Source organism: Trifolium pratense, linkage group LG3 (assembly GCF_020283565.1).
Source record: "Trifolium pratense cultivar HEN17-A07 linkage group LG3, ARS_RC_1.1, whole genome shotgun sequence".
Taxonomy (NCBI): domain Eukaryota; kingdom Viridiplantae; phylum Streptophyta; class Magnoliopsida; order Fabales; family Fabaceae; genus Trifolium; species Trifolium pratense.
Genome location: NC_060061.1, coordinates 46,267,333 through 46,284,263, shown reverse-complemented (window position 1 = coordinate 46,284,263; position 16,931 = coordinate 46,267,333). Strand labels below are relative to the sequence as shown.

The 16,931-nt window shown below is 35.2% G+C and overlaps 1 protein-coding gene across 1 annotated transcript; it reads left to right on the top strand.

Annotated features, from left to right (window-relative positions):
• The first annotated feature begins 1,083 nt into the window (after positions 1-1,083).
• Positions 1,084-16,066, top strand: LOC123917139. The gene is made up of 14 exons (XM_045968774.1): positions 1,084-2,429; positions 2,754-3,483; positions 4,813-5,308; positions 5,518-5,669; positions 5,748-8,990; positions 9,107-9,319; positions 10,346-10,549; positions 10,669-10,872; positions 12,361-12,522; positions 13,165-13,515; positions 14,183-14,618; positions 14,751-14,841; positions 15,333-15,532; positions 15,565-16,066. The coding sequence occupies exons 1-13, from the start codon at positions 1,297-1,299 to the stop codon at positions 15,526-15,528; spliced, it is 7,611 nt and encodes a 2,536-aa protein (XP_045824730.1). The 5' UTR covers positions 1,084-1,296; the 3' UTR covers positions 15,529-15,532; positions 15,565-16,066.
• Positions 16,067-16,931: the final 865 nt, after the last annotated feature.

The following is a 16,931-nucleotide window of genomic DNA, read 5'->3' as shown; positions in this document are numbered from 1 at the left end:
ATACTTATATATAAAGTGGATACAAAAAAATTTGGTGTAGATTTTTCATAATACCAACAATACCATTAACAAACTCACCATAACAGAAGACATGTCTTTTTTTTTACATAAGTTTGCATAATAAACCTAGACAGGCGCAAAACGCGCCTTATCTAGCCGCTAGTATAAAATTAAAATTAAAAGATGTTAGAATATACATCTGCTTATTCACCTTTTAAATAAAATTAAAATTGAGGGTCGATCGATCTCACAGATATGGGTACTATTGACAAGAAAATTGATGGGTTGTGGACTACACAACATACTTTACAGCATATGCATAATGAAATATCAAAATTGTCCGTTGGAGGAATCAATTTTGTTGAAAGCTTCCAAATGCGAGATTCATCAAGACTTAGTCAGCCCAATATTATTCGAAAGGGTTTGGTGTGTAGATACTTCGTGTTGACGGAAACAATTGTTCATCGTGCCAATGGGTCGCCAGTTTTGGTGTCTCTTGTACTATGGTGCTCACTCTGGATGATCGACCACCATCCCTCGATTTGGCTTTTGTTTGGGTATGAGTTGCATTCAACAATAAGTGATTCGTCAAGAAGATTGATAGAGAGGTCTCATATTGCCTCTATTTCTTTCTCAATATCCGTATCATATTTCCTTGATTTCTGACTATTTAGCTTGAAAATGCCACCATCGTTTGCTGCTAGCCGCAGGGAGTCGCGATTACGTGAACTGCTTCCGTGTTGACGGACGGCTCATTCGCCTCGAATTTTTAGGACTTCTATTTTGTCATTTAGGACTATAAGTTTGTATGTTCATGTTTCATTGTCCTACGCTTTTGTGTAGACTTCCTGGGTTAGGTTTATGTCCCCTAGTTTTGTATATATATATATATATATATATTTTTTTTTTAATATAATAAAAAAATAATAAGCATAGGATGGGGACGAAGTCTGCTATGTCCCCTGATGTCAAGATGATCTTCGCCTCGTACAAATAAAAAAATTGTAAGCACCAGCTGACTTAAAAAAACAAAATGCAGTAAAAGAAAAATAAAACTAAAATCAATTAATTAATTAATTTAATATAAAATAAAACCTTAAACCCAACCCTCCCCTCTCCTCTTCTCAGCCGCCATTTCTGTAAAATCACTGCCGGAAGAGACACTTCGAGGTTGGTATTTCACCCTTCACTGAGTTTGAGCAGCGATTCTCACGAGTTCTGAGTCGCGGCGAGGAGGTTAACGTGTCTCACTTTCTCCCACACTTTCGAATCCCTCTAAACAACGCCATTTCAACCATGGAAGAAAATTCCGCCGCCGGATACGGCGGTTCGATTCTAAACTTCCAAGCAAATGTCAGTTACGAAGCAAAACTAAAAGAATTACTTCACAGAATCACTTCAGCAGAGATAAAGCTATGTTCAGACGCTACAAAAGAGTTCATAAAGCTCTTAAAAAGCGACAATGGAGCAAAACTTCTTCGTGAATACATTACCGGTTCTCCGAAATGCTCGGAGTTATTGGAAGCTTGGAAATTAAGACAAGGTAAACAAGGTTTGCATTACATTTTACAGTTAATCTCTGCATTACTTAGTCATTGTAATGGTAAACTGAAAAAAGGTTTCAATGATGATGCTGAGAGTGTGAGTGTTGCTAGGGATTTGGATAAATTTGCGCGGTTGATTGTTTCGGATTATTTGAATGATTTATATAAGGAGTTGAATTGTAAGGATTTGAAGAGACAGAAAGTTGTGTTGTTGCTTTTGGCTTCGATTGTTAGGCGTGGACCGAGTATAGCTTCGGAGGTTGCGAAAAGTTTTGATTTTAAACTTGCGGGGTTTGTGGGGTTAGGGAAGATGACGAAGAGGAAAAGTGAAGGTAAGAAGGATGTTTTATTGAGGAAGTCGTTTGTTGGATTTGCAATGTCATTTTTGGAGGTTGGGAAACCGGGATTGTTGAGGTGGATTTTGCAGCAGAGGGAGATGTATTCCGGTGTGTTACGTGGATTGGAGAATGATGATGATGAGACTGTTGTTTTTGTTTTGTCTACTTTGAGGGATTGTGTACTTGTTGAGGAGTCGTTGGTGCCACCGGGGTTGAGGAGTGTTTTGTTTGGGAGTGCGACATTGGAGCAGTTGGTTGGTATTTGTGGAAGGGAAGGTGGTGGTGATGCGGCTAAGATTGCTTTTGATGTTCTTGTTTTGGTTTGTACTGATCCGAGTAATGGGTTGATGCCTGATTTGAAGAGGCGTCCGCATCCGTTGAAGGGTAATCAGAAGAGGATGATGGATTTGTTGAAGAAGATGTGGCCTACTGAGGTTCAGTATCATAAGGATTTGCTTTTGGCTATTGTCAATGCCAAACCTACTTTTGGTTTGTTGTATTTGAAAGAGTTTCCTTACAATGTTGAAAACTATAAATCATCTTCATGGTTAGTATTGATTCTATGCATTTTTATTTCTCCTTGTATCCATTATTATTTTTTTATATTATATATGCATATGTATGATTAATGTTAGAAACATATATATAGTGTAAACCCACTAAATAACTAGGTGTTAATTTAGTTTATTATTGCATTGACAAACTAGGGTTTATATACTATCAGTAGCAGAGATCAAACTCTAGACCTCTGAGAAGCACCTTCGGAGAAAACTAGGGTTCATATACTATCAGTGGGACTAGCTATGAGATTTTTTATCTATTAGTGATGGTTTCCTGATGCATTGTTCGATTGTGAATTATGTGTTTGCAGGATTTCTGCGATATCTGTGGCAGCTGATTTAGTTTCTTCAGTCAGCAGTGGCATTTCCAAAGAATTTGATAATTCCCGATCAAATGGTCCTCCCTCGATTGATAACATGGATTTACTTGACATTGTGAAGTGCTTGTTTCCTCGTCCATTCAGCAGGTCAATGTTTAATAAGGGCTTGCCTCATGCTGACACTTTTGTGAAACACGGTACTCTAAGGCTTCTTCTGGAGTTATTGAAACTTCTGGACTCTCTTTTTGGTGGTTTGAACCATAATTGTAGTTCAGGAAATCCTTTGATGCAACACATGGTGTCTGTCAAGCAAGAAATTCAGAATTATGTTCAACCTTTTCTTCCTGATCTGCAAGTTTTATTAAATTTACTCTCCTCTTTAGACACCTGTTATGAATCCAATAACTCAAGTTTGAAGAGAAATGCATCTCATCTTGAACATGATGGGAATAGTAGAAAGAAGTTAAAAAAGGATACTTCTGAGAGTGACATAGATATAATTGTTGGTGGGATAAGTTCTGCTCCAGATATTGATTTGACTGGTAACAGTGGAACAGTTGACGATGCACTCAAAGAAGATGCACTAGATGATGCAGAGGATCTCAAGAATAGCATCGGGGAAATATGGGGTTCGGACGTTCATTCTATTGATATTAGCACCCCGAAAGATGCAGAATCATACTTGCTGTCTAAACTGCTTGATGCTCTCAGATATTTTAATGTATGTTCAGTTTTATTTTATGTTTGTTTATTCAAGCCTTTGGGAGCGCTAATACTGTTGGTCTGCAATGCAATTGGGAATATGTCTTGTGATCAAACAAGTAACAAAAGAAAGGATGTTCACATGAATTAATTTATTGTTTCGATTTGCCTCAGTTCCTTTAGATGATTTTCCGTTTGTTTAGTATTTTAGCTGCTGTGTGTACGGTAAAGTATATTTTTTAAGAAACCTTATATTATGAGGTTTTGATGGGGTTTGATTTTCGTGTTTAGCTGTGGATTTGAGAAGAGTGTTGTCTATTTAAATAACATTATAAAAATATACCTCCAGGACTTGGTTTCTTAGTTGCTTGTGATCTATCTCATTGAATGGTTTAGAGATAATAGTTTTTGTCTTTCACCTATCGTTTAAGTCACCTATCATTTAGAGCTTTTAGGCTGTCATGATTCTTGACATAAATTTTATTATTTACCAATGTATTGGTGATCATGTGGCATTTCACTTTTGGATCCTTTTCATATGTGGTAGTTTAGGCATTCGCCTCCTTTTTCGCTATTTTTTGGGTCCATCAATTTGAATACTCATATTGGTAACATAAAACTACAGGTGCTGATTGATTTACTAATGAGTTTGTTGATTTTGTAGTAGCCCTTAGTTTACCTGTATGACTTTATCTACGTATCTGTTTTAGCTGCTGGTGATTTAACTTGTTTATGTGATATTTCTCTGCAAACCTTATAAACCATTTCTACAGTCCATGAGTAGTTAGCGTGCCATATAGTTAAATTAAAACAAATAAAGCACCAAGGTTATATTCTAGTGGTTTTTCCACTGTATAACCTTGGTGCTTTATTTGTTTTAATTTGCTCTCTGATTGGCCCTCAAAGCAATTTTTTACACCTTTGTGGCATTTGGCATTGTTGTTATTTATTTCAGACAAAATCAGCATAATGCTGTTAACCTGCTATTTAAGCCTAGACACGAGTTGAAATTTTGTTTACTACAAGATGTCAATAAGGAAATACCTCATTGCCTTTGTATGCCTTTAAAGAGTAAATTCTAATAAGCACTGAGTGCATCCTTTTATCAATTAAATGTGCACTCTCAGATGAAATTTAAAATGAAACCTGCAATGTTCTGTGTTATGCAGTTGTTGCACTTGCACTTACACCCAAGCTAAGAATGTCTTTTTAACTAGTGAAGGAAAGAAGTCCGGTGTCACAGTTATTTATTTATTTATTTATTACTTAATAGAAGTTTCTTTTCTTTTACCAAGTAATGAACATATGTATGAAGATGTCTTATATTTATTTTATTTTTCTTGTGCAGCGGACTTTGGCTTTCACTTTGGATCATTCGTTTGATTCTTTCAAAGGTCTTCTTAAAAATCCATTAGAGTTAACAAGTCATCTGCAAGTCTCACTGTTGTCTTTGCTTGTGGAATACATTCAATGGTGTCCAGAGAATGAAATTCCTATAAGAACTCCAACCATGTTGTACAAATATCTACAGCCATTCATTAAATTGTTTATGTTTTCACCAATCAACAAGACAAGGAATCTGGCATACAGGTTGGCTATGGCAGCTATGTTCAGTACCGGTGCTTTTGACGGGAACCTTAATGAGATACATGCATGGTTTTTGTATTTACCAGGTTATCAAAGGGAGCAATCCCCAGTAAATATCTTGGAGGTGGATGTTTTGCAGAATTTGACTTCGTTTGTCATAACATTCTTATGTGATGCTGTTTCTACACTTGGGAATAACTTGGTCAAATATTGGAACATCCTTAAGACTTATGTACATTCTTTGGAAGGTGATAAAGGTAATTAGCCCTAAAATCACTACATCGGTTCTATTGCATTTTTTATCTGGCCTGGTTAATTCATCCGATCAGTGTATAGTACTCAGTAATTGTTCTGTATTTTTGCATTTCTTGGGCAATGGTAACATTTTGTGTTGCCAAAATGGTGGAAATTTTCTTGGCTCATTATTATTGCTATGCTGAATTTGTGTCTTTCAATTTCATTACAGATTTGTCACCTGATGTTAGTCCTTTTATCATATGTTTACTGGAGAAGTGTTTAAAGGTGATCCGGTCTAAATCAGGAACCTGCTCGTCGCCAAAAAAATCAATGGTATTATTATACACTTGCAACACAGTGAAGTACCTCTTGCAAACACAGGTATGTACATAACTGGACATTATTTGATTTAGTCTTGCAGTTTGTGCTCGTCTAATATTACATCTCTGTTTTTTATAGGTCAATGCTGAATTGTTATCTTCTGTAGTTAATGCAGACTTGACTGAGAGACTTGGCGACAGTTATGAATATGATGATGTCTTTCCTGAGTGGAAGCCTTTGAAGAATTTGTTGGACTTTGTAGAGGGCATTTCCCACCAACAAAATAGTTGCCTTTTATCTGGGAAAAAAGAATCTGTCCTTCCAGATGGTTCTTTAGGAAGTGCGCTTGGTGATGTAAATGGATTATTAGGTGGCAGGGATGGTCATCAGATGGCTGAAACAACTGTAGCTTTCATATCCTCCATTGTATGTGAAAATACTGAAAAAATATCCATGAATCTGCCATCAGGCGTGGTCATTTCACATGATTTACTTGGTGTTCCTTTCTCTCTCTTATCATCCATATGTTTTCTTGATTATAGTGTTCTTGTCCATGCTTCTAAGATGTGGTCTGTGGCGTTTAATGCTGGCTTGGATATGGCCATATTGGATCTGTGTAGTGATAGTCAAAATGCTGCTCCTACTGAGAAATCTGATTCTGCTGCATTTAGTATTGTTCTAAAACAGACACCTTTCCATGTGCTATTTCCTGCAATGATGTGTATGGGCGGTCTTTACTCATCAAACCTTTCTAAGATGCAAGAGCTTCTTCTACATAAAGTACGTGAATCCAAAAATGACCTCTCACTCCTTCCAAATCTGCAGCTTGTTCTGTTCTGGACTCATCAGATTCAGTTAAGTCATAAAGTTATCCCATTAGCTGAAATAGAACAACTTTTGAATATCTGTGTTATTCTTGTACAGAATTTATTAGCTCAATTATTGGTTCCAGAAAGTGTTTCTGACCTGTCTATAAAAGATTTTGCTTTCTCTTCATCAAGCCATTGCATTCAAGAAGCAATTAAAACTACTTGTTGTCATCCTTCTGTTCTGATGTCATTTTCCTTTTCTTTGGGAAATAGCCAGAAAATTTCAAATGGAATTACAGGAACCGGCTTTGATATCCTAAAAGTACTATCCAGTGAGGGGCTTAAAAAATTTGGCAATCCAATTTTAAACATATTGACAACGATGCTAGACAACATGTGGTCGTTATTAGGTGTGCACCTTTATGGATCGAAAGCTCGAGATGTTGCTAATAACTTTGTGAAAATCTTTAAAGGCCTTCAACAGAAGCTGTTTCTGGATGTCAAAGAAAGATTTAAGTTGTGCATTGGTACTAAAGATATGACGCCTCTCCTTCCAGAACTGTATGCCTTACACACTTTGCATCGGTTTCTATCCCCTTTTCAGCTCCTTGAATTAGTAGATTGGATGTTCAAAAGAGTTGATATGGATGATTTGCCAACTAAGATATCCTTTTTATCCGTTGGATGTGCCTTAGCTGCTGATGCTTTCAGTGCTTTGTCTTTTTATTTTCAGCAGTCAAGTGGAAACAGGGTACCATATGATTTGTTTTGGGAAATGGGTGAAAACAATGTGAAAGCTGATATTTTTGAGCAGATCTACAGTAAGGTAGTTGGCTTCTCTGAAAATTATGAAATAGATTGTGCAGATAGGTGCTTGCATGAAGCTGTCAATGCTTTTTATAAGCAGAAAAATATGCAACAAGAAACTTTTCATCCTTTGCTGTTGGTTGTGCCGAAAATTATAATGATTACGCCTGTGAAAATGGTTTCTCTTTGCCTGTACAAAATGAATGCAGAGAAAGTTAAATTTTTACATATCCTCACTGAACTGAGCTCTCTGCATTCATCAGTATTTGGGCATTTATTTTTGGGTATAGTGAATAGAAGTTTAAATCATGATGTTGGGGTTACAGGAGCCATTGATCTTAGTCTTTCTGAAGATCAGTTTATACTGCTTTTACCATCCTCTTTATCATATTTGAGGTTAATTTTGAAGAGATTTGGGGATCTGAATCATGAAGATTTTAAACAGATACCTTACTTCTATTCAAAAATCCTTTTAAAAGGATTTAGTCAGTGGAAGAGTTTTTTGTCGAAAGACATATTTGAGGAAGAGTATGGAGAATCTATCCCACAATCTGTTCAAGAACTTCTCTGTCTTATTGATTGTAGTCTCCTTGGAAAATCAATTCATATGTTGCAGTATCACTTTACTCTTAATGGAGATTCAATAAAACTTAAGAAGCGTTTAAAGCTATTCAAGTCCATTTGCCCCAAATTCGCCTCACGTGATGAGCTGATGGATTGTGATAGTCAATTTATTGATAGTTATTCTCTTTGCCAGTCTTTCAACTTAATCAGTCATATTGTTGCAAAGATATCACTTTGTAAAATGCTACTGTTTCATGAAAAAGCGGGCGGGGATTTGAAGGAGGTTGCTGTGGAAATGCGAAGCAAATTGGAAGCATCTAGAATACATTTCATAAACGTTTTGGTGGACATTTGGCAACTTATTGTTCAGAAATTTTCTTTAGCATCTGATCAAACTGGAACTGGGAAAAGCACCAAAATTTCATTGCTATATAATCACTTGGAGGTTTTTGTGTTAACAAACATTCTTGAGTTGGCCATAGAGATGCAAAATGATCTTATTCAATCACAATCCATTCCCTTCCTTGAGCAATTAATTAGATCTGCTCTTCTCTATAGGTTCAGTGATCCTGTGACAATGAAAACCCTCCAGGTTATAGTAACTCGGCTCAATGATGGTACACTATCATATGATTTATATCTTCAGTTATTACTTGCCCACTCTCAGTTTGCTCCCACTCTCCATTCAGTGCGCAGACCAGCTGGTTCCTTTTTGAAACCTGTATCCAGCATTCTGAAATGTATTGCCACTCCTTCTCTTGACCAGTCTATAAATAATGAGAAGCAAAAGGACTCAACAACCAAGTTCTCTCAAGGACCATTGGAAATTGTTAAATTCCTTTGGATACTCTTATGGACAAAGGCTCGTCACACTGGTTTAGATTCTCAAAATGAGATTGGCATAAATTTAAAAGAACTGCATGCACTACTGCATCATTCTTATGGTGCAACCCTCAGTGAGATTGATTTGGCAATATACAATGTGACAAAACAAATTGAGTCTATGACTGGATCATGCCCTCAGAATGTAGAGTTAAATTCAGAAGCAATTGAGGAATGGACCAGAAGTCAGCAAAGGGACAATTTTCCAATTAACCCGGACATATGTGTGTCAACAGTGCTCTATTTTCCTTATGACAGAAGTATTTCTGATGAAGTGCCATCTCTAAACAAGATTGAAACTGACAATATCAGGAAAAAGGTTGTAGCATATGTTTTAAGTTTTCTACCTGAAGAAGCAGTGTGTCCTGCTTGTAGTTTTGAGCATATTCTCGTTTTGTTCCATAACTTTAACTAACTACTTAATATGCTACACAGATACATTTTGCTCATGTTGAAGTCAGAGAACGTTATGATCCCATTTTTATCTTGCAATTCTCAATTCATGGCCTGTCTAAAGCATATATAGAGCCTGTAGAATTTGCTGGATCAGGGTTGCTTGCAATTGCATTTGTTAGCATGTCTTCTCCAGATCATGGGATACGAAGATTAGCTTATGGCACACTTGATAAATTTAAGAATGCATTAGAGGTTGGTAATGTGTTTATCAGTTTATGCTTATTGTTTCCTTATCAACATATAGAATTTAGTTAGGGGAGTGTCGCATTTACTTTTTTCAATTGTTTTACTATTGAATTAGTAATTTCTTTCTCTGCATTTGATTGATACTTTTTGTCCCTTCTGTGTGAAAAGCTACTTAGCGAATAATCTGATTTGAGTTGGGGGTAAGGGGTGTTGTCTGTCTCCCTGGGGCAGTTTCTAATGGTACATTTCAAATGTTTTGGAAAGAACATGGATGCCAAATATTTGTTGCAAGTAAAGTTTTTTGGGTCTTTTGGAGTATTTCTGTACTTGGTTAATTGGTTGGACATAATGTTAGTATTTTCTTTGGGTTTTTGCTCTTGTTGTTTTAGTATAAAAAATCTTATTCGTAAAAAAATAAATTGGTTGTGGTTTGCTGGCTCCTATTAAGAAGCTATCTTAGGACGCGTTTCTATTTTCACTTTCTGATTTCACCACTAATTACAAAAGATCACCTTGTTTCCAATTTATTTATTTTTCTAAAAAAATTGTATAAAATGTTGAAAACAAAATAATGCTATTTTCACCGTCCTACATAATTTGTTTTTTTAAAACAGGAGACATGGTGAAAACAAGGTTACATTTTATAACTATCAATGAAGACCAAAAATGTTTTCTCAAACCAAGCATCCCCTTATCTTGTCTGTTTTACAAAATTTATTCTTCCAAAAGTAAGCTTGTGGGAAAAGTTCAACAAGAGCTCATAGACTCCTAGAAACCCAAACTCGTACAAATCTAAGGCCACTATTGATTTTGTTGTATTATTGTGGATTGGGATTTTTCTAAGGGTTTATATCTAGGGCTTCAGTGCTCCATGACGAGGCATTATTAGGGTTATGGTAGAGCATACAAAGGCTTTGGATTGGCTTCTATCAAATTTAATCATTATATCAGATTCATCCTTTTATGCATTTGTTTTCGCACTTGTTTGTTGTTGACATATTGTGATTGATCAAAAATCAAAATGTTTTACAGAAATGCCAAAAGAGGAAGGATGTAATGGGACTTCGGCTTCTAATGAATACTGTTCAAAACAGTATAGAAGAGCCATGGCAAAGAATCCCATCGGTTATTGCTCTGTTTGCTGCAGAGGCATCTTGTGTTTTGTTAGATTCATCGCATGATCATTATGCAGCTATAAGTACATTCTTGATACAGTCTTCTAAATTCAATATGAAGGTATATATCTGTGGTCTTGGAATTTTCTTTCATGAAATTTTTCCCCCTTTTAATAGACATAAAACTTATGCTATGCGAGGAATAATTAATTTTTAAGTACCGTTTGCTTCCATGTATAGGTTATACCTCTGTTTGATAACTTTATTTGGAGTTCATCTGTCAATTTCAAAGCTGAGAGGTCTTGGATACTTCGGCTAGTATATGCAGGGCTGAACTCAGATGATGATGCCTTGATATATATAAGGAACTCTATTCTTGAGACTCTAATGAGCTTTTATGTCTCTCCTCTCTCTGATGCTGTATCAAAGGACCTGATCATTGAGGTAACCACATACTTCTAAATTTCCCCCGTCTTTATATTGCATTATATAACCTAAATTGTTTTTCCTTTCTGCTTGGCATTCCTGAAAATGACCAGAAATGTGTTTCTGCCCAAAGCCCAACTTTATGACTTCATGTTATAGCTTATTTGTCAAATGAAAAGTGCTAAGAACACTCTCTTTCCAACACTCTCTAACATTCACTCACTTATTGGGTGAAATTCAATATAGGTCCCACCACTTTTTGTGGGACCCATTTCTATAGTGTGAGACCTACATTGATTTCATCCAATAAGAAAGTGATTGTTAGAGAGTGATCCTAGCACTCCTCGTGTCAAATTTTAGATTGAATTGAATCATTGAATCATTAATCAGAGTTCCATTTTTTTAAAATGGGTGAATCAAATATAAATTTTATGATTTACAAATAAAAACAAAAAATTATTATGAATAAATTAACATTTTACACAATAATTTTTTTAATCTTATAAATGAAGTTTTGACTTCATTCCATAGCCGTTACACAACAAAAGAAGGATATAAGAAAATATTTTGATGTGTTTGACAACCTTCTCCAATCATCAACCCTAAGTAACAGCCTGTGTTGCACACTGAAGGGAATAGACATCCTTATTATGTTATGTTACTACTTTTCATCTTTCTGAGGAGGATATCTTATTCTTGTTTTTCTCTAATTTTTTTGCTTCTCTCTAAAGCCTAAATAATGTCCCGTTTCCCTTCCCGCAGTCCATTCAACCCTGCCAAAAAAAGTTTAACTTTGAGTCAGCCAGTGCTATTTTACCAAAATTTTCTGGCTAAAAATGAGGACATTGATAAGTATCTAAGAACATGGGAAACCCTCCCTTAAAAGCTAGCTATCAAGGGGGAAGAACCAAGCCACTTAAATACTCCACCGAGCATCCCATACTACCCGTTGTGGCACTTTGGGCATTCCATAATACCCAAGTCCCTATCACATACCTATGTGTGATGGGTAATAATGAGATTGCTTAGGGACTTAAATGTATTCGTTTAGGGAATTTGGGTACTCCAAAGTTATTGTTTTAAATGTTTGTTTATTTCAAAGAGGTTGGCTGCATGCTAAAACCGCATAATATGTTTGTGCTGTTATTGAACCTGACTAAATACTATGAAACTTACCAATTAGTTCAAAGTATGAGGAATATGATTTTCAGTATCTTTTAGCAGTGTGTTTCATAGTGTCAAGGATAACATCCTTCTCCTTTAAGAAATACTTCCATCCATGGTGTCAATTTGTTATAAACTTGATCAATGATGTGTCCGACTGTGACTTCCTACTCGAAAGAGTAGTTAAAAGGGTGATATGAACTTGTTGGTTGATTCCCATAAATGTAAATTGATGTTATCCAGCCAGTATGATGAAATGTGCATGGTACCTCAGATTCTTACTTTGGCTTTTCTCCTTTGAGTATCTTCGACCAATATAATATTTTCTTATTTGCTGTGCAGGTGATAAAGAAATCTATTAAAGTGCAAAAGATTGCCCGTCATCTAGTGAAGCGCTGTTCTTTATTTTCATGGTTATCGTCTCTCATTTCAGTTACCAGAAGGGTTGGGCTTAATGGAGATGAAAATAGATTTTTCTTGAAGCATGTATTGGATGTATTGAAGGTAAGTGCTTAACTTTTCAGTCAGTTAAGTTTACAGTTCCTATTGGATGGGAGAAGGTGCTCATTCCAACTTCCTGACTTGCATCATTTGTTTTTCTGGTTTCGTCAGTAAATGTTTTCCTGATTTTTGGTTTTCAAATTGTTGGAGGTTTGCTTACTCTGACTTGAAAACCTGTTATTTTTTAGTGGTGTAGTGATGTTCTACAATACACTTCCACCTAGTAAAAAAAGGCTTTGTTGTTGGTTTATTCATTGAGCTTGGTGCTGATAAGGGCATGACTTGCAGTTTGATTCCTTGAATCCAAGTTTTTCTAAAGTGGAAGTTCATATCATAAAACAGTAATACCTGTATTTTGCTCTTGTGCCTCGTTGAACTGAATTCGACACCTAAGACTGGTCCTGGAATTTCATCTTTATTTCCATGGTGGTCTTATCATATAACTCTTACTTTAAGCAGTAGCTTTGTTCTCTAGGCAATGAAGTAGCTTTGATGCCACAAAAGTTATCACCTAAAATTGTTCGTCATAGCTTTTATTTCTGTCAAATGCTACAAACAAACACGTGACCTATTTTTGATTTTTATGCACTTTTATTTTCCAGTGTTCTTCTTTTGATCTGAATGCCCATAACTTTTATTATTTAGGTTGTCAGTAATGTTATTTCATCTGGAAGCATGTCCAAGTGGGTGCAAAATCATGGCCTTGAGCAGCTCATAGAGCTTTCATCTAGTCTATTCAGTTTCGTACTCAATGATGTAACAATGACAGATGAAACTGCAGGATTAGTTAATCCTTTTCTACAAATGATAGTGTCGGTGTTGAAATTCTCTCAGAAAAGAAAAGTAAGTCAGCCACATTTCACCTTATCAATTGAGGGTTTATATCAGATGTACCAGGCTGGCAGTGTGTCTAATCAGGCTACAAAAGGCATTAATCCGGATTTTGCTCTTGAAGCGATACTTATGGGTGCACCTGCTACTTCCCTTTTCTTAATGGTACGCACTTTCATTTATCTCCTTCATTTATTCATTTCTGGTACAAAATTTACTTTTATTTTATAAGTGGTTTTTCAAAGGCATACAACTACAAGCAATGAATTTTGGGTTGTATTCGATATTTTATTAGATTTTAACTCTGTAGAAATGATATTGGTTTCCTTAGTGTATACATTTATTAGAAAATGCTCAATAGGCACCTTGCACTTTATATAATAAATTTATTATATCATACTATTTCTGAATTCTGAAAGAGTTAATTTTGAAACTATTATGGTCATTTATAATTGCTTCCAGCATTGTAATTGTTTTTATATTTGGCTTGTTTATGGTGGTTTTTCTCATACCAGAAATTAAACGTTTCCTTGGAGAAATCATATTTATCAGCCTACAGCTTTACTTGCAATTAGACCAAGATGTCTATATTTTGACAAAATCACTTTAAGTTATCGATTTTAAAAATAGAATGGTTGGATCCTACCATTGCATTGGCGATACTCATAACACATTAAAAAGATACAGTTGCTTGTGCAATTTTGCATGTTATTTCTTTGTTGCTGTTTTTCCCCTACATATTTGTTTAATACCAAGTGGGTAATGTTTACAGTATTGACACGTGGTTTCTGGTGGTTCTTGCCTATGAATAACCACTCTTGTATGTATACAGGATCAGGAAAGGCTTCAAAATTTTATTACCTGGGCAATTGCAACTGCTTTAGGCTCAGATTCTTCACAAAAGCTGAGGTCCAATGAGTCTCGCATTATTGTTAAAAAAGAATTAGGGGAAGAATCTCACGATGACTCGTTAGTGTCGAAATTTTTGCGTTGGTTAACAGCATCAGTAATCATTGGGAACCTTCATCAGAAATCCAATGGTATATATTCAGAGTTTGCTGAAACACATAAACTAGAATCCCTGCATTCTTTACTGGTGCATGTAGAAAATACCTCAGGCCAAAGACATGATATTAATATTGGTTGTAAGGAGTTGCTTGCTTCTACAATTTTCTATCTCCAACTACTTCCTGGTATAAATCAGGAACTGCTACCATCAGTTGTATCTGCTCTCTGTCTCCTGACTTTTGGTGCCTCTAATTTACCAGGTAATCCTACTTTATAGTCTATACATTTAATATGGTTTCCTGAGTGCAATTATGGTGATACGTCAGAGTTGATGATTCTGTTAGATATTTGTATTGTGTCCATATATTTATGGTTTTCACTTAATTCTGTAGTGGGAAGAACTGATTTATCACAAGGCGACAACATATCATCAAATTCGTCAATAGTACGATGCCCTCCCGAAGCTAATCCGGCTTGGAGATGGTAAATATCTCAAACCTTTCTCATGTCTTTTTGTGGTCTGCAGTCATAATGTTAAGTAGGAAAACATAATTGTTCAGTTGAGTTTTACTATACTTCGGTAGCGTAACATCTGATTTTTCTAATACTATGGGGGGAACACTAGGTCAGGTTAAAATTTATCCGGGTTTTCCTTTTTCAAACTGTATTCTTTAACATTATAATGTGAAAATTCTACTCATAATTTCAACCATTGAATTTTAATTTTGATTATCAGCATTTGATAGCAACAACGGTTTCATAACAAGTTAACCAACATAAAATTAGCAGTACCTTTGGTGCATTTTAATTTTATTTTATACATAAAGTTGAATGTTGTACTTAAAAATTCAAAATACTTGAAGGATGAACTAGAGAATGTTTATTTTTCTGCTACCACAATCGAAGTCTTATTGGATTTTTGGTATTTATCTGTACTTAAAAGTCTGATCTTTTTTGACCTATATGTTGTTTAGGTCGTTTTACCAGCCAAGAAAGGATCATTCACTTGATCTCACTGGTATCGAGGAATATCATGCTTGCCAAAATCTGTTGGTGATTGTCGCGAATGTGCTTGGTGGAAAGAAAATAGGGTCGCCAGCTTGTTTGTCCCCTCTAGATGTAGAGATATCTGCCTTAATCCAATGGGAAAGAAGTTTACTAAGAAACTGAATGTGTGTGTATATATATATATATATATATATATATATATATATATAAACCCATTTTTTGGTATGTTGGAAGTGAATTGATTAGTGGTATCCAGCTAGGTCCAATCAGCCCGAATCCATTTTTGAGAAGCCGAATGATCCAACTACGGCAGAGGCACGATCAACACTCATCGGCAGAACCGAAAAGATCAAATTGGCAATTTTGAATTACATTACCCTCGACGAGACATGAAAGGATCGTGGGTACTAATGGCACACATCTTCATCGGAGCACGATGAGGGGCAAATAGCTGGCCATGCAACAGCAGAACAGAGAATAGGAGGTGAGATTGTTATTATAAATAGGAAGAGAGAACATGATTACACATTCACTATAGAGACTAGCTAACTTATGAAGATTTCTTGTATTATTTGAGCTATTTTCCTTGTATTCAAATGTTGTATTGGGCAGTCCCCCATTTTTGGCACATGAAGTTGACCACAACTAATTCCTGTTATTGAACTTTTAAATGTCTATAAAGTAAAATTTTGATTAAAAATAATGAAAGATTTGCTTTTATTATTGGGTGGAAAATGTAATTCCACGAAGTGCGAATTGTCCTTTTTATGCACTAAATTATCACAAAATATAGAATTGATTTATTATTTACAGGTTATTATTAGATATATTTGCTCCAAATTATAAATTGTGTACTAAACACAGTTTTTCTTGGAGAATATTTAGTGGCTTAGTTTAGATAAACAGTTTTTTGCAGCGTATAGCACAAACTTTTATCATGATAAGATCACAAGTTATTTCCAAAAGCTTCATTAAAAAGCAGTTGATCTTGATCCAATACGCACTATAAATATCTTTTTGAGGACAGCTGACATAAAAAATTGTAGTTAATTATGAATTTTCTTCTAAGAAAGACACACTAGAGATAAGCACAAGTCACAAAACATGTTTATGGAATTGAAGAGACAAGAAAATATTGGACCTGGGTTCGCTGTAGTTACACGCAGTATGAAATCTTGATTGTCGATGTATGATCAGACGGTTCATATTTATGCATTGTTTATTTAATATTTTAAATACAACTTTTGATCTCATCCATTCACTTTTGATCATACAGCTTACAACAGTTACTGTGTTAATGCAGTAATTGTGGGATATCCAATCCCAAAAATATTACCTATACATTCATAAAAAATATTTCATTTAAAAAGTAGTTGATATACTGTGAGACAAAGCATTGTGAATATACAAATAAAAATTTTACAATTATAATCATTATATTATCAGATGAATTTGTTAAATTCATACTACATCTTATCCTAATTGGAAGATATTTCTTAGGTCCAATTATAAGAGAAAGTTATTATTTTTATGATGTATTATTTTACTTTAGTATAAGTGAGCGT